General features: G+C 45.3%; 1 protein-coding gene across 12 annotated transcripts in view; it reads left to right on the top strand.

The window, feature by feature from the left end:
* The window catches only part of TENM2 (teneurin transmembrane protein 2), a 523183-nt gene that overhangs the window by 345840 nt on the left and 159039 nt on the right, over window positions 1-18304 (top strand). For all 12 annotated transcript variants that reach the window (XM_044388563.3, XM_048224309.2, XM_048224310.2 and 9 more), the window contains 2 exons: window positions 1027-1222; window positions 6981-7082. In XM_044388563.3, the coding sequence (XP_044244498.2) occupies window positions 1027-1222; window positions 6981-7082 (298 nt within the window). The remainder of the gene's footprint in view (window positions 1-1026; window positions 1223-6980; window positions 7083-18304) is intronic.

The raw sequence follows: 18304 nt of genomic DNA on the forward strand, positions 1-18304 counted from the left end.
CAATTTCCACTGAAACAGTTTCATATTTAATTGCTGGTTTATCTGAGAGAGTTAGGTCTAAGTTTTTGCTTGGCCACTTAGTTGCTGTGTGACTTTTGACAAATTGTTTGACTTCTCTGAGCTTCAGTTTTCTTATCTGTAAAATGAGATACAAAGAGTACTTATCTTTAGGGTTTTTGCAAGAATAAAATGAAATGATGATGGTGGTAATGATGATAGCTAGCTAATATGTATTTTGTGTGTGCTCTGCGCCAGGCACTGTTCTCAATATTATCTTATTCTTCACGACAACCTGTAACATAGGTACTATCATTTTCTGTTTTGCAAATGGGGAAACTAAGGCACAGATAAGTAAAGCTAGTAAATGCCAGGTTCTCTCCCAGGTAGTCTGGCTGCACAAATCTCATTCTCCTCCTTTTTTTTTTTTAAATTAAAGTATAGTTGACATACAATGTTACATTAGTTTCAGGTGTACAACATAGTAGATACAACCCTCATTCTTAACTAATCTGCTATACCACCTTCCCCTGGTAAATGATCAGTAAACGATAGCTATTAACATAGGTCTGTCACTCCTTATCTGAAACTCTTGCCAAACCAGGTGATTTTTGGAATCCAGAATTTGGGAATTACAAGAAAGTTATACTTGGCATATACTAGGTATTATATAACACCCTAGTGAAGACTGGAACAATAATCTCCCTCTCTCTCTCTCTCTCTCTCTCTCTCTCTCATGCACACAAGAAAAAACATAAAAGTTTTGGCTTTAAAGCTTTTTGGATTTCAAACTGCAGAAAAGGGATTGTTCCTATAGTAATAAAACTATTAGCAATGATTATAAGCATAATAAATGGTGACTTATTGTTACAACTTCTGTGACTCTTCTTTTTTACTGGATGAGCTCATAGTCAAATGCGCTCCAAAGTATTTTTCAGCTAATTGATGGGCTGGGAGGGGAAAGTGCTAGTCATGGGACCAGGTCTGTAACCGCTTTCACACATGGAGTTCTCTCTCTTCTTTCCCTAGTATGACTTCATGGAGCGTCTGGATGGGAAGGAGAAGTGGAGTGTGGTTGAGTCACCCAGGGAACGCCGGAGCATACAGACCCTGGTTCAGAATGAAGCCGTGTTTGTACAGTATCTGGACGTGGGCCTGTGGCACCTGGCCTTCTACAATGATGGCAAAGACAAAGAGATGGTTTCCTTCAACACTGTTGTCTTAGGTAGGTATGGGATCTCTGAGGTGATATGCCACCAAGGGAAGAATGGGAACGTTCTGGGTTTCTCCGTAGAAGGCACATCTTCCAACGTAGTTTCTACTGTATAGGAAACCAGACCAGAATCCTTTATTTAGGCTTCATGGTCTCTTCCACTTAAAACTAGTCCCAATTAAAATAGAAAGACTGCTTACACGTTCCAGTCGTGGTAAAGAGCTTAGGTCAAACAGGCTGGCTCAAGTCCTGGCCGCACAACCTATGCAAATCACTGGACTTGTGTAAGCCTCAGGTTCCTCACGGTAAAATAGAACTAACTAGTACCCACCACATAGGGCTATTGTAAGAATTAAATAACATACAGTATATAATCTCTAAATATGCAGTAGAGCCAATAAATACAGACCATTCACATCAGCTCAGAATTTCTCTTAAAAATCCAGGAAAGCTCAAAGGCCAACATTTAAAAAAAAAACAACCATAAAAATAAATCAAGAAAAGGATATAGATATAAGGGGGGGGGAATCATATCTTTGTTCCCAAGTAGGTAAATCTCAAAATGCTTTAATTAAACACTTGTCATTTTTGGCATGTGTTAGCCCTGTTTTTTATTAGCTATCAAGGGAGAAGCTATGGTTTTATTCAAAATTTCCTCTTATATGTGCTTATGAACCCCTGAAAGGGCCATTAGTTTGAGAGAATTTTATGAAGTTCTCTAAAGCAAACCTTAAGAATTTTACCAATCACATAAGCCACAGGTACTTTCATTAAATTTACATTGTTGTTACATTTTTATCCTGACGAGGATAACAGATCCTGGGTAGAACGTCCGTGAGTTGGGGCAGAGTGTTAGACGCATTTCACGGAGGAATCCACTGAGGGTCAGAAGACTCAGTCCCTCCAGGTCCCAGGATGTGGATGGTAGAAATGGATGGGCTTCTGGGCCTTTGTACATGTCATGCCCACGGTGCCGAGTTATGGATCTGGAGGTTCACCGTAGGACTGGCGTCATGAGGAGAGGCCTGGTGAGAGCGCATCGAATCCCAGCTCTTCTGTCCCACATCCTAACTGGAAAAGTCACGTACCTCCTGGAGCCTCAGCTTCCTTGGTGAAAAGGACCGTGTCCCTGATGGGAAGGATGACGTGACTTTACATATGGAACATGTCTGCAGTGGCGCTGGTCGTCACAAGATGAGAGTGGATGGTTGGTTAGGAGCACATCTTATACAGCTATGTTTCTATTAACCGCATTCTCAGAACTTCTTTACTGGTCTCACGGATTTCTCTGAGGGGCTCCTTGATTCTAGAAAGATCTAGGGAAGCCAACGTAAAATTCAGGGAGCAGATTTTATCAGTAGCCACAACTTCCAAATGGTATAAAATCAGGAGTTGGTATTAACCGTAGCATTAAAGTTATACCTAACTCCCTCTGCTAAGGAAAACTTGGTCGTATCAAGGTTAGCCAAATGCTCTAAGGCAGGGGTTGGCACACTGTAGCCCCTGGGCTAAGTCTGGCCTCTGCCTGTTTTTATAAATAAAGTTTTTCTGGAGCACAGCCATGTTACGTTCATCTGTTGACGTATCATCGGTGGCAGCTAAAACAGAGCCCAGTAGTTGCAACAGAGACAGCTTGGCCGACAAAACCTAAATATTTACTTTCTGTCCCTTTACGGAAGAAGTTTCCCAACCCCTGCTCTAAACTAATGTCATAAACCTTGTATCATGGAGGCCATTGTAAAACATCTTCCGTGGTTAGAGAAAATTTCCAGAATCAGATTATGTACCCATGGTGGGGGGAGCAAGACAAAGGGGATTACAAACCAGCTCACAAAAGGAAAAAAAGTAGTTTGAGATGTTGAGATTAAAAGCAGTCTTTAGTTTAAGAACATGATGAGAAATGACATTCTTTTTGTCACCTTGTATTTAAGCTGAAAAGGCTTAGCACGTACATGAGAGCACACGCCGTAAACAGCTGCTGGCTTAGCCAGAGTCTACAAGGACTCGGTGAAATGGTTAATAACACAAACCGTAAGCACCACACATTGACGGAGCACGGACACGTGGGCCAGCCTCGGCAGGGATGAGGCCGGCGAACCCACAGAGTAGTCCTGTGAGGTATAGGTGCTCCCAGGATTCCATTTTCTAATTGAGAAGCCAAGACTGAGAGAAGTTAAACAACTTGCCCAAGGTCACACACGGTAATCGGGGGTGGAGTCAGCATCCAAACTCTCCAGAGAACTGTGCTCTTAACCACTGGATTGCTTTGGATTCCGGCCAAGTAAATGCCTTTTCCCCTGCACAGCAAGTTTTCTGGGGGCCAGATTATCTAATAATGGCTTCTGCCCTCCATCTCCTTTATCCACATAGACACAGACGTTGTGGTAGTGAGATGCCCTTCCCCCAGGCCATTACCCTCGTTCACCTGTCAGAGATGGGAATAGCAATTCTCCCCAGAGGATTTCTCTCGTCTGGACTGTAACTCAAAGAGAAAGTCAAAGGTAATCGGCCTAATAATTGGGCAGACATCTTGATAGAGCAATGATAGTAATTGGCCTGAAATGCAGGGAAAAGAACAGTGTTTTATTTGGTTCGGAGGGTCTCCCACACATATCTATTATCAGAACGTTCTCCATCAAGAGCAGGCAGGAGCGCCGAAAGCCCCTGTGATATGAAACAGAAGGAAAAATGTTAGACGGGTGTCAACCAGCGATCACACTAAATATACCTTTGACTCAGGGAAGTCTTTTGATGTGTTTTGGAGAGAAGCAGCCTGCTTTCAGAAATGAGTTTCATCTCAGGGGACAACAGAGTGGCATCCTTGAAGCTCGGTGCACATTTAGTGGAGGCCGCCCTCCGCCTGTGTAAAAACCCCATTTCCTGGGCTTCCTCCCGGCACCTGTCATTGTTTCCTCAAGGAAACCTAAACCAGGGTGACAGAAAGGAAAACTGATAATATTGCAACCGTGATATGTCATCGAGTGCCACAGAAGGGGGACCGGAAGGGTGGGCTCCTTTTATACGTGATTGTTCTTTCTCTCAAAAACTGTAGAAATGCTGAGAGAATGCAGTGGAAAATACTCCTTATTACAGTTTTTGCTTAGTTTGGATTCTCCTACCCTCCTGCATACACGCACGTGCACGCACTCTGACAACTGTTTACCGAGGGCCTGCCATGTACCAGGAGTTGAGAATACCTCAGTGAATGACGTAGATCTGGTCTGTTCCTCATGGACCCTGATGGGAGAAGACAGACACATGAAAAGGCAACTGCAGAAATTACAGGAACGTAGAGAAAGGGATACAAAACCCTTCTTGACTGAGGGAAGGTGGGGAAGGAAGATACCCAGGGGGTAAATATTTTCTAAACTGACAGTAAAGGATAATACTTCAGCTAAAGGGCAAGAGAGTCCTTCCAGCCCTGCAAAGAGCCCATGCAAAGAGCTCAGTCCCTTTCCATGAGACTCTGGTGGGCAAAGAGGTCCCTCGACCTCTGCTGCTTTATCTCTGAAGATGTTGTGTTTGGGAACAGGGAGCTTTGAGCTCAGAGATGTCAGTTTCCACCACACCATCCCCCGACTCAGATGCTGGTCTAGGGAGAAACAATCTGTACCTCACTCTAGGGGTGACTTCTTAAAATGCAAGCTGGACAGTGCCATTTCTGTGTTTGAAACTATTTGTTCCCACTGTTCGCAGAATAAATATATATATATCAGCCTGTATTGTCTATGACAGTGAAAATTCTATGAGGTCAGACACCTTGCCTGTCCCCTTGTATTCACCAATGCCTACTACAGGGCCTTGCATATAAGAGGTTTCTAGTTAATAAAGTGAGCCATACATCAGGAACTGTGACATCTCTGAGAGCTCACCCTAACTGTAAGCTAACACGTTACCCTGCCACAATTTCATAGATATTATCAGAAGACATGAGACTCCTGGGTCAGAGACAAGGGCCTTTATTACTCAGAGCAAGGCAATATCCAGATGCTAGTAAATGTGCCAGTCCCCCAAGCCCCAGTTCCCACAGGGCAGCATCAATAGGGTCGGGTAGCACTTGCACATGCAATGGCTTGCGTTCCAGAAAGGAAATCCTGAGTGTATTGCACCTAAGTCTCTCAGAATGGGCAGCGAGCCTGCCTGTTCTTTGCTCTACAGGAAGAGACTACCCTTATTACACTGGAGAGTAAGTAAGCCTGTCCTTTGTTCTGGAGACAGATACCATATCTGTCCTCCAAGCTGCTTCACTATGCAGACAACCTTGAAAAGGGAGCCCAGAACTAAGACAGTCGGCGCCGCAGCTCACGAGACGTTGAGAAACACGAAAGGAGGATTGCAGACATGGAGAACTGTCTTCCACAACCATGGGAAATGGCTGATTTTTGGTCTGCCCAAGCAACTGTTTCATGATTCAGCCTAAAGCTTCTTGAATGAACGACTACACAATGAATAGATGGAAATCGGCAGCCACTTGGATGGTTCTCAGCCCACCTATAGAGCCAACCTCAAGGAATTTCAGTCTGAAGTGTTAATTGATAAACATTAAAGAGACTGGCCTGGTGGAGTCTATGGTCTTTTACCTGATTTTGAAGAAGTAAATACACTCATTGAGTTCTCCTGAGAGTACCAGAAACCAACTAATGCTTGGTTCTGGAAGAAGAGAGCAGAGAAAGGAAACACTGTAGAAAGAAAGCAATATGCAAGGTTTGGTTTTTCAGTCCAGAGTGGGGGTAAATGGGAAATTTGGTGTAAAGGAAAAACCTTCACCGCTCTCAGCTTACTCCATCAGGAGCCATCCGACTTTATAGTCTTTCAAGCAACATCACCAAGTCAATGACCCCAACTCCCCAATGGGCTGTGTAAAGGTCACAGCCTGGGCAGAGTAGCTTGCATTTTTCTTTTCATCATTTGGGTAATTTGGAACCTGAAATTCTAAATGTGTTTATTTTAATTTAAGGCAAAAAAATGAGGATGATAATAATTTTAAAAGACTGTGCCTGTGTCTGTGTAGACCCAAATCAACATGAAAAAGTCCCTAAATGATCCCTTTGAAGTGATGACTTGAGAGTTCACAGAGAAAGGTAAATCATGAAATAGGACGGCAATGCTGGTTAGAACAAATGGGAACTAACTGATTTTTGTGAAAAATAAGATGTGCAAAAGGTAAGCGTAAAAGGACTTTTGTACAACCTAAAACCCACTACTTAATACACCCAAAATCATGCCTCGATAGGCCAGTCTTAACGCATTTGGATTTTTCTTTCCTTAAAGCAAGAATTTCTTCTACTCTACAAACCTGAGATCAGAAACATGCACTGTCATTTGGAGACTCATCCCCTGTCCCCGAGGCTAAAGGCTGATGTCCCACATCTCAGACCAAATCTCAGGCTGAGAGTCCGATATTAAAGGGGCTTGGCGGGGAGGGGCCAGCATTCATGATGTTTTAAACTTGTCAACCTTGGGACATGAGAAATTTCAGATTTTAAAGCCAAACAAATTGTTTCTTTTGAAAAAGCAGAAGTGGCAACAGTACTGACCCTGCATCCCTGCCCGGGGATCAAATGGAGCGCGGTGGTTACTTCCGCGCGTTCCCCAAGTTGCCCTGGTCCCCCTACTTCCCATTCCCTTGGCTCACTCACGCTCCTGCCAGCCCCCTGTGGTTTTGGAGGGTTACTCCCACTGCTCTGCAGAAATGGTGGGTGGTCCATGACGAAATTGCTTCATCAGCAGACAGAGGAAAAGGTAGTTGCTGAGTTTCTCTCTTTTTCAGATTCAGTGCAGGACTGTCCACGTAACTGCCACGGGAATGGCGAATGTGTGTCTGGGCTGTGTCACTGCTTCCCAGGATTTCTAGGAGCAGACTGCGCTAAAGGTACCTGCCACTACTTCCCTGCTATGGTTGGAAAACAAAACATAGGCTTCTTTGGGGGAGAGTGAGCGAGGGGGGGACCAAAGAAGCCTCTTCCCAGAATTCCACTAGGACAACTTGTAAACCCATGCGTGCTGGAAGGCCTAACCCTTGAGCAAAGAGCAGGCTTTAATATATGACAATTGGCCAATATACCTATAGGAGCAGGGAGGGTATCCTTGGCACCGAGGTGTGCTGAGAAGAAAGATTTGCTAAAAATGAGATGGTTGGATTTCCTGTAAAAGCAAAAGTGAATTACCATCACTCCTTTCTTATAATCATTAAATTCTACGTAATGGAAGATTAAGCATCTCAGGGTTAGTAAATTTCATTCATTCTGGCCAGCTACACTCTTAATCTAGGAAGCTCTATTTATCTTGGTGAAATCGGTTTTAAATTGTATTATTAATTTATCTACACTCCTTTGCACAGAATTGCTGGGGCCCTGGGATTCTTGGGGGAAAGGTAATATAAGAGAAAATGACTCTCACAAGAACAGGGACTTAGGGGCTGCATACCCAGCTTGCAAGAGACCTTGAGCATAACCTTCAAGGGGCTCTATCAGAGGCAGGCCTAGTGGAGACCAGGGCTCCTCGCACCTTTTAGATACGGTGTGTACACGCCCACACGTGCGCATGTGTGTTCTAGGTAAACACACCTATAAAATTGAAATGTAACTTTCACAAAACCATACTTCTCTTTACTCCGTAACTCTTTTCTATTCTATTCTATTTTGTTTTTTTGAAGCACCACTGAAAACCGACCACACTGATTTGTCACCCACCAGGAGGTCACAGCCCAGTCTGAGAGGCAGTGAGGGAGAGGCCAGGGCCTTGCTGAGGAGCCAGGCCTTCCTATGTTGAATCCCAGCTCTGCCACTTGAGCGTCTGTGTGACCTTGAGCGAAGGATCCAACATGTCTGAGTCTCTGTCTCCCCCTCTGGGAAAGTGGCGGTGGGGGGTTCCTTCATACGTTTATGGTGAGGGTGGGATGAAGTCAAGACACCCAAAGCTCTTAGCAGAACAGGTTGTGATCCCTCAAAGGGTTCATATTTACCGTCTTTATTTATGCATATCCCATTATATTTGTTTACATGTTTATATAATATTTTCATTATTTTTATGTGCTCGCCTTTAAAAGACCGTCCTGCCTTGATGCTCTGAGAGACAGGCAGTTATTCATAAATCTACTCTGTAAATACTATATAGCGCCACCCCTTTTTCCCGCGCTCACCACAGTGGCTGCGGAAAACAGTATTTCGGATAGTCACAGTATTTCCAAGATGGGCCATCCCCAACTTTCTGAGTGCTGACTGATGAGTGAGTGGGACTTCCTTGCGCGTGAAGTTCTGGATGTGGTTGCACGTGCATGAGACTCGTTCCTCAGTGACGCCACCTGTGGACATACCCTCTATCACGAAATAATGCAAAAGTTCTGGTAAACTCGTCAGATACAAAAGGAAAAGAGAGCTAGACGCCAGCAGACCATCACCTCCGCACCCTCTCCGCACACTCTAATGGCATGTGGACACGTCACCAAGCAGAGCATGGAGCCTGGAGCTCCCACCCTTGAGTGCTTTGCTCAGTCGGGCTCTGAGACACCGTGGTGGGGGGACGGCAGATGGCACATGCATCACTGTGCCAAGCACCGTTCCTGGCGAATGCCGTAAAGGAGGGAAAACCTCAGTATTGTTTGAATGGCCTTTCTTGCGATATCTGATTTTCCTAGGAGTGAAGGCGTTAATGAGAGGAAGGACGGAATGGTCCTTTTGCCGGTGGCTGCAAACGGGCTGAACCCTCCGCTGCATGGCCTGTGAGCTGTAAATGTATATTAACACTGACACACATCGATGTATTATTAATCCTAAAAACCATGTGGGCTCTGGCCGCACATCCAGTTACTGGCCTTTCAGCCCTAAGTACCTCAGCCATTTAAGAACTCCTCGCTCTAAATCCATTTGCAGATGGGCGTCCATTCTGCATTATGGATCTGTAATGGCGTGTGCATTTAGCTGCTTAAAAGGACTCTCGGTGTGCGTTTTGCATTCCCCACCTGCACTGTGGCTGGGCGCGTGCTCCCAGCGTGCATTAGCCATGGTATATAATTGATCCTCGCGAAACAAATATTGAGCGGCTGTTAAGAGTAGTTACTCCTGCGTACTCAGGAGCCGTTCCTGAACTCAGCCTTTGAACTTGTCGTGTATTTTAATCTAGCTCTTGATGCCTACAGTGGACAAAACTGAAGTATGTAAAGAATAAGATTGTTTTCCCCTTGTCTCCCTATTTATTCTTGGCAAAGTTGCCTTAAGAGTGTGAGAAGTAAACTGCCTCTTTGTCCTAAAGATATTTCTTCCTTAGTATTTTTGAAATGGACACAGTTTAAGCTCCTTCATTAACAACAATATTGGGCAATATTCTAAGCCTTTATTTCCTGAACTCTTTCATGTACCGCCTTTATGATTTTGGCCAAATTCATGGGCCACCTGTATTATTATTTACTTAACATGATTCTTTAAGTCACCTCACTATGTTTACATAGATAAATTTCTTCTAAAAGGAACAATGTCAAAATCCAAAATTTAAAAAGGGAAAACGTATCAGTTGCAATAAGTAGGAGATGTTAGTGCCACCTTTGACCTATCAAGAGAGGAACATTTGCACAGTCATGAGCATTCAAGCCAAGTCAGCTTCTCACACACTGTCAGGAATCCCAAAAGTGGACCTGAGCCCCTATGCACCAGCCTGGCTTCTAGAGACTCAAGCCTTGAACGTCTCATTTTCTAACTATTGGCTCCTCAGAGTAACAAAAATCACTAACTGCATGTGTGTGATGAAGTGAGTAACCAGAAAAAATAGGCACCTAGATTTAGCGGCACGAGCTTTGAGTGAGTAAATGTAACAATTAGCGCCTGAGTCACTTGTGAGTTAAGCCTCCACTTTAGATTGTTTTTAAATAACGACTAATCGTTATTAAGTCTTTAACATCCACCAGGCTTTGCATGAAGTACTTAAAACGTACCATCTTATCCTTTCTCATATCAACAATATGAGTAAATCCTATTTTAACTGCCCCCCCATGTTTAAAGTTTTTTTTATGTTGAAATCCTTTCAGACTTGCAGACAGGTTGCAATAATAGTACATAGAGCTCCCATACAGAATTCGCCTCATGACAGCATTTTAAATTATCATGGTTCCGTCGCTGAAACGAGGAAACTAACACCGAAGCAATGCTATTGACTAATTTCCGGACTTTTTTTTTCTAATTTTGCCTTTTTTTCTTTTTTTCTGGTCCAGATCCCACATCATATTTCGTTGTCATGTCTTCTTTGTCCCCTCCAGTCTGCGAAGGGTCCTCGGTCTTTTCCATGTGTTTCATGACCTCGATTGTTTCGAAGAATACTGGTCAGGTGTTTTTTAGCATGTCCCTCAATGTGGGCTTGCCTGATGTTTTCTCGAGATTAGGTTGAAGTTGTACATTTTTAGCAAGATGCTGTGCCTTCCTCAGTGAATCCTACCAAAGATGCACCTCCGATTTCTAATCAGAAAAACATTAGAATGTGGTTATGCGTGTGAGTGTGTGTGTGTGTGTGTGTGTACGTACGTGCACGTTCCCACCAGCGCGGTGAGGCTCTACCCCATTGGTCCCGCACAGCTTGTCAGTGGCTCTGACAGACTGCGCTCGCAAACAGCTTCTGGGCCCAGGAAGCTCTTACGTGTTAGCAGGAAGTAATGGAGCAGACAGGGTGAGGTCATCGTGCTTGCAAACGCAGAGTAAAGACAGCTGGTCCTGGGTCTCCCACCACCCAGAATGGCACGTGCCATCTCCCAGCTGTGGCCCGTGATCACTTCTCTTCTTTCTTTATTAAAGCCTTAGGAGGGCCCCAGTCCCAAGTCCTCCCTCAAGACAAACTCGTGCTCACCTTTGTTCCCTCCCTGACAGCTGGGCCCAGGATGCCTCCAGTCCTGCCAGTTTCCGCTACTGCGGGCGGACTCAGGCCCTCCTGCCAGGGGAGAAATTTGCCATGTTAGCAAGCGAGATTCCCATCACATCCGAGCGACCGGGTATGTGTCCGAGTGACAGAAATACGGATTTACTCTCTTGACCTCACACTGCGCCTCCCATGCCCTCAGAGGTGCGGTGCAGACAGCAGCTCCTTGTCTTCTTATAAACCTGCCGGTCTGCATCTGGCATCTGAAGACAGCCTTGCAGGGAATGGAGGAATCAGTCAGCATGAATTTGCAGAGCATTCACTCCACAGCCCCCCCACCCCGAGCTGGGGTCCTGAGGGGCTCAGAGGTCAAAATGGAAAGGACCCTCACATCAAAAGGATGTGTAAGGGTTCTCACACATTGTTCCAAGTCAGTGGAGGGGACAGAACATACTCATGCGTCCAACAAATGCTGATTACGTGCCTGCTGTGAGTAGGGTACTGCACTCAGTGCCAGAAATACACCGCTGAGCAAGCATGCCAGGGCCCTGCCTTCCGAGAGCTTCCAGTCTGCTGACTGCTCCGATCGGCAAGTGGGAGCGTGCATGGAAAGTCCTAGATGCTGTGATGTGTATTTGAATGCTATAGACATTATTTAGGAGATAAGTTAGTGAAGAAATGAGTATGAATCTATAAAAATAGCATAGTAGTATCAGGGAATGTGAAGAGAATTCCCTGGAGAAGGAGTTTAGTAAAGGAACTACACTGAGTGTGTCTTTCGGTATCGAATTTCACGTCTTGTGCCGTGTAATAAGCAGTGTGTTTGGGTTCAGAGCTCACACACAAGTGGCATGTCTTTCCCAGGACTTTGTCCCGTTCTCCATCAGGGCCCTCTCCCGCCCCACTGTAATTATGCTTCTTAAACAAATTACTATTTGGTCTCCAGTTTTTATCATTACTGTCCCCCTTGCCTGACTTTCTCATTGCTTGCATGCTATTTGTAGTGGGCCAGATGCTCTTTAATTAGGATCCCTTTCTTTCTTTTATTTACTTTTATTTGAAGGTCTTTCATGGACTCAGGATGCTCTTTGGGTTGTTTGTAAAGCAGCCTTGCATTTCAGAAAACATCCGAGGCTTCCAATTCTTCTGTTTTGACACTGGCTCTCAGTCGGCTTACTTGCTTCTGAGCTTGAGGCCCCAGACCTGCAGCAGAAACTTAAAACTCCAGAGCCTTACTTGTTAGGTAATGCGTATTTAATAGCTATTAGAAATGACAACTCCTGCTGTTGAACAGCTGTCAGGGGAGGCCCAGAAATGCCACGACCGCGGGAACAGAAAGCCTTCTCTCTGGGGGTTGCTTTCAGCTCCTACCCAGCTTCTGTGGAGGCTTGAGAAAAGAGAACAGGGATCTTGCCATTTTTCTCCTGTTAACTGGCAGAGGTCCCCACTACCCAGTCTCTCCTGGGGTTCCAACACTCCAGTCAAACTCGTCCTCATCCGTCACTGCTGACATTTACTGAGTTCCCGCTCCGTGCCAACCACTGTACTAATCAACCGCATAGCAACCCCATAGTTCTCTCATTTAACCATCGATAGCCCTGTTTTACGTACGACTACTATCCCCTTTTACAGATGAGGAAAACGAAGCACAGAGAGGGTAGGTAACTTGCTACAGAGCACTCAGGGAGCAAGTGGTAATGCTGGGATTCAAACCAGCCAGTTTGGCCCAGGCTCTTGATACTAGACCATGACATTCGCCTTGGGAGCTATGAGGTGTAAGGAAGATGCACTTTGCCAGCAGTTTGTGTGGTAGTTGCACGCCAGGATTTGGGTTTGAACCCAAGAAAACTTTACAGGAGAGGAAACTAGCATTTACTAAGTAGAACATGGCCGAGCCTGCATTCCAAGCAAAGTCCATCTGACTTTGGAGCCTACTGCCCTAAACCACTCTCCTCCCAGCTACCAGAGACGTTCCGTCGCCTCCCTCATCACACCGTTTGCCCAGTCCTGTTTCATCAGCCTCCACCGTGCTCTGCTCCGTTTCTCCTCTCTGACTTCACAGTCACTGCCCTGTGCACGTGGCCACCAGCCTCTGTCTGACGCCATTCCCCCTATTCACAGCGTGCGGCATTCTGCAGAGCTCTGGGGAGCAGGTCCTACTCTCTTTGAACACCTTCAGGAGCCAGGTGTCTCCCACAATGGCTACCAAACTTTGGTTTGCAGACATTTCCGTGGGGAAATTGTTACAAATGCATATTCCCAGGCTCGGCCCCCATGCCAGCCAATTCTGAATCCATAGGACTGGGCTGGGGCTCAGGCACATGCATTTTTAACAAGCCTCGCAGGGGGCTCTGATGCAGGTTGTCAGGGACCATATCCTGAGAATAAAGAACATTCTTAGAGTGACATTCAAGGTCTTTCATGATTTCAGCTGCTTTTGCAACTATTATCTCCTACTAAAGCCCATACGCCATAGGTTCGGGCTACTTGTCATCCATAAAGCGTCATAGCCCTGCTTCTTCCTCCGTGCTCATGCTGCTGCTTCAGCTGGAATGTTCTCAGCAGTCCCAACCTTTCCTATCAAACTGCTGCTCGCAGGTCCCCACCTCCCCAAAACACCCCTAGACGGGACCCTGCAGTCACACAGGCCTTGGCAACATCTTGGCAGTGACCCTTCCCCCATGCTGTGCCAGGTTCTAGCCGGGCGATTCCATCAGTTTCTCCTGCTGGATCACAAGTTTCTAGCCGTCCTCTTTATTACACTTCCTCGCACTCGGTTTGTACCCGGGAAGCAGTGTGTGGTCTCTAAATGTTCGGTGATTTGCATTTAGGGGATAAGACTTGTAAAGATGAAAACATTGCCCGAAAATGTGCAAGAACCAAATGAGTGCTGGAGAACAGGGTTCTAATTTATCAGATTAATCATGCGGTGATGATTCAGCCAACTTTGAGGCACAACTTGAAATGAAGGGAAGGAGGGACGGAAGGAGAAGAGGAGGAATAAAAAAAGGAAGAAAACAGAAGAGTTGACCTTGGTCCGCCATTTTACATGCATGATCTCAGAAGAGCGCAGTGATTAAGAAGGAAGGCGAGAGTTTGAATTTGCTAGGATCGAAGCCATGTTCCTCCAGTTAGATGTACCCATTTTAAAAAATTACTTAACCTCCATGAGCCTTGGTTTTCTCAGCTGTAAAATGGAGGCAAATAGTAATACTACCTGTCGCACTGCTGTGAGGACTGAAAAGTAAATTCATGTCAAGTGTGTAGAACCGGGCTTGGCATGTATCAAATGCTCCATAAATGTTAGCTAGTACTGGTCTTCATGAGTCTTTGAAATCACTGTTGTTATCCTTATTTTACAGGAGAAACAGAAACTTAAGGACAGTAAGCTACTGGCCCAAGGTCACATAGCCGTGTCTGACTGACTCCAAGGCTTATAGCCCTAATGGCCACACAGGAGAGAGGCTTGGCAGGAAGATCCCCGGAATGGAGGGCAGTGACCACTCCCAAAGCCCACGTGGGCAGCTCGGGCTGTCTGACTGTCCTGCTGGGCACTGCCTTTTAACCTGCTTTCCCCGTTAGTCACTCCCCTTAACAGACTTCTGCCTCAGGAAAGGAATGACAAGCCCCTTATCCCCTCCCTGCTGGTGGAGGGGTCGTCCCCACCACCCCAGAAACACCTCCCGCAGAACTTTCTTGGCACAGAAGCCCCCTCCCCTATTTTTCCACTGGCCTCACCTGTCAGTGAAAGACACTCAGGCCGCGCTGGTCCTCCCTTACAACAAGCACGGACATACCTTGTGTGTTGTTCCTTCAGATTCTCTGTCTTGCACTCCTGTCTCCCTCCGCTCCCCCAGCTCCCCTGACTATCCCCATTAATGTAGAAGGGCCAGGGGCCACTGTGGCTGCCACAGCACATTGTGGTTTGATGGCTGAAGCCCACCTCTCCTTCCTCCCACCCCTGACCTGAGAAAATGTGCAGGAATTCCTTGGCAGCAAGGGCCCAGGACAAGGGGTTTAAAGCAGATGCACTTGGAAAACACCTTGCAGAAAGGGACTGAGGCACTGTGCCAAGGGTTTTATATAATTATTTCATTTCATCTTCACAATGCACATCATTATCGCCCCCATTTCACAGCTAAGGAAACTGAGGCTCAGAGAAGGTAAGGCACTTGCCCCTGTACAGCATTAGAACTCATCGAATCACCTGGGCTCCCTCCAGAGTTTCTGCTTCAGTCGGTCAGTAAGTCTGGAGTATTAGCCTCAGCCTGGGGAGCTTGTTAAATATCCAAACCCTCAGTCCCGATGAATGGAATCATCTTCTGATTCCAGCCCTTCTGAATCAAGATCTGCATTCCTATGGGATCCCCAGAAGACTTTTGTGCCATTCAGGTCTGAGTCTAGATAACGTTGCCCTTGAACTCTGCTGAGACTCCCCAAAGAGAGTTGTGACCAGAAGCAGCGACATCACTTTGACCCCCACCCCAGCTCCCTGGCTCCCCGGCTCAGCTCGAGAGGCATGGAGGAGGCCCGCCTCCAGTGTGTGGAAGTTGCCGTCCCCATCATTTAGTGGCCTCCTGTGAGCCCATGCCCGCAGCCTCCGAAACTGTCGTTCACGGTGCCCATGCTTGCTGTATTACCAAACAAATCATTTCCCAGGGCTTAAATCAGTCAGCCCTCCCCCAAGTTAAATTGCTTTGGAGACTAAAAAGGGACTTTTTTCCCCCTTTTTAAGCGACTAGGTAGGTTGCCAAGCAGCCTTAGGAAGCAGAGTGCCTAACCCTGGGGGAGCTTGCTATCGATGTGGTGCAGAGTAGAAGTATTAGGGTTTTAGGAAAACCTCTGTATTGGTAAATAAGCCAGTGTTTAGAGAGGGAGTTGGCTGGGAGGGGTGACATGGAAGAGGGTGCTTTACCCTCACCTGTCCCTTTACAATGGGATGAGTCAGAATCATTCTTTCCTAATAAAAATGATAATAAAATCCATCTGTAGATTTCTTATTGTTTGTCAGGCAATATATAGCACTTTATAGACTTATCTCATTTCACCCTCTTAAAAACACAACGAGGTAGGTACCCCCGAATTCTTGTCCCATCTTAAAGGAAATCAAGGCTGAAAATAGCATCTAGTGTCACACAGCGAGTAACAATGAAGGGAGATTCAGGCTGACTCCTCAGCCTACACTATGCCTGGCACTGCTCTACCGGCTGGGGACACAGCAGTAAATAAAGAGCTCCTCTAGGTCTTCCGGAAGCTTCCATGCTTGTAGATAACAAGACACCAATAATTTGCAAACACGACTCATTGCTTGAACCGCAGTAAGTGAATTCTGGACTTGAGCCACAGAAAGGTTCACTGTGTACTGTAAAGAATTTAAATACTCATTATGTAATTAATGTTGTTTGGTCACACACACACACACACACACACTTAGACGTTTCTTAAGAACAGCTTAAGCACTTACCGATTGAGAACTTTTATAACTCTCAAAATGGAGGCATCCCCATATCTCTACAGGTATTTTAAATGAATTGAATTAATCATAGGCTTAAAAGTCTCTTGTGATCTTCGTTAACTTCCCTGGGTTTAATTAAAACATCTGTGCACTTTTAATTTATCGATTCATCCAACTCATATGTCATGTTTTTAACACACCCCAGCATGCTCCGCATCATTTTTAACCCGATTTCCACTTAACTAAAGCAATTAAATTCACCCCGGATTAATTAAAGCATCCATACTTTCGTGCTTAAGTCAGCGTGTGCGTCTCTCCCCACATGGCTCCTGAATGTCAGAGATCTGACACACCTGATGAGTTTTTTGTCCTTCTGGAAATTCTTCCCTGAATCGCTTTCTTGCTTATTAATGTGCCATTTGACAGAACAGGAATGAGGAAGTTGGTGCACCTGAACTTTGGCCCTCTGAGCCAGAGACTCTGCCCCTGTCTGTCAGAAGCGCCCTCTGCTGTCTCCTTCTCTTCACGGGGGTCCTGCCGGATCTTGCCCCCACTGGGACCAACTAGCGCTGAAATGTTCGAGGCAGGAAGTGGGGGTTGCTGTTTGGGTCAGAGGTGACCATCGTGATCGGAATGGCTGGTGATCTTTGCGTTTGTACTTCTATAATTGTTCCTTATTTCTATTTTCCAACCTCCTCCCTCTTCCTACACCGACAGCCCTTTAGCGCCCTGTCCATTTAGTAGGGAGGGAAAACTGAGGCACAGAGGTCAACAGGCTTCTTGGTTGGGCACAGTGAGCCATGGAGCCATCTAGACAGTGACAAATCATCCCCAGCCCCTGAGAGCTAGTTTGCATTTCTGTCCCCTACCGGCTGTGTTTGACCGAGCCCATTTCCCCTCAGCCAGGGCGGTATTGATCGTTACCCGTCTTCTGAATGTTTTTTCCCCCAATCTAATAGGCCAGGGATTATTTCTCCTCATTATTTTATCTATATTTAATTAATTGCTAGTGAAGCTATGTGTCTTCTCGTACTTTCATAGGGAGTTTACATTTCTATTTATATGTTCTTTGCCTAGATTTTCATTCATTCGTCACTTTTTATCCATTTGTAAGAGCTCTTTGTGTATTTCGGATATCAAACTTTATTCTGTAAAATGTGTTAAAAATATGTCTTCCTGGGGTTGCTCATCGCTTAATTTTGTTTAGGGCATTCTTTGTAGTATAGAAGATGTAAATCTTATGTAATGAAACCCGATCTTCTTTTCCTGCTCAATCTCTAGAATTTATCTTCCTTACATATCCTCCTCCCAAGAAAATAAAATGGGTCTTCGTATTTTTTTCTAATGCGTTTGTAGCTTTTTTTTCCTATTTAGATCTTCAATCTGTGCGGAATTTTTTTTTTTTCACTTTTACTGAGAAATAATTAACATACATCACTGTAGAAGTTTAAGGCTACCATTCATCTTCTCATATAGATGTTCTTTCTCATAAAAAGAAAAAGATAAAGAAAACAGGAAAAAATATTCTGTCCTCGTGATGAGAACTCTTAGGATTTTACTACCTTCACTACTGTTCGCTGCTGTCCTCATGCTGTATATTATAGCCCCAGTACTTATTTATCTTATAATTGAAAGTGTGTCCCTTTTGACCACCTACCTCCAGTTCCCCTCCCCCCCCACCTCTGGTAACTACAAGTCTGATCTCTTTTTCTGTGCGTTTGGTTTGTCGTGCTGTTTTTCAGATTCCACATGTAGGTGAGATCGCACAGTTTTGTCTTTCTCCACCTGACATTTCACTTAGC

Source organism: Ursus arctos, unplaced genomic scaffold (genome assembly GCF_023065955.2).
Source record: "Ursus arctos isolate Adak ecotype North America unplaced genomic scaffold, UrsArc2.0 scaffold_15, whole genome shotgun sequence".
Classification (NCBI taxonomy): Eukaryota; Metazoa; Chordata; class Mammalia; order Carnivora; family Ursidae; genus Ursus; species Ursus arctos.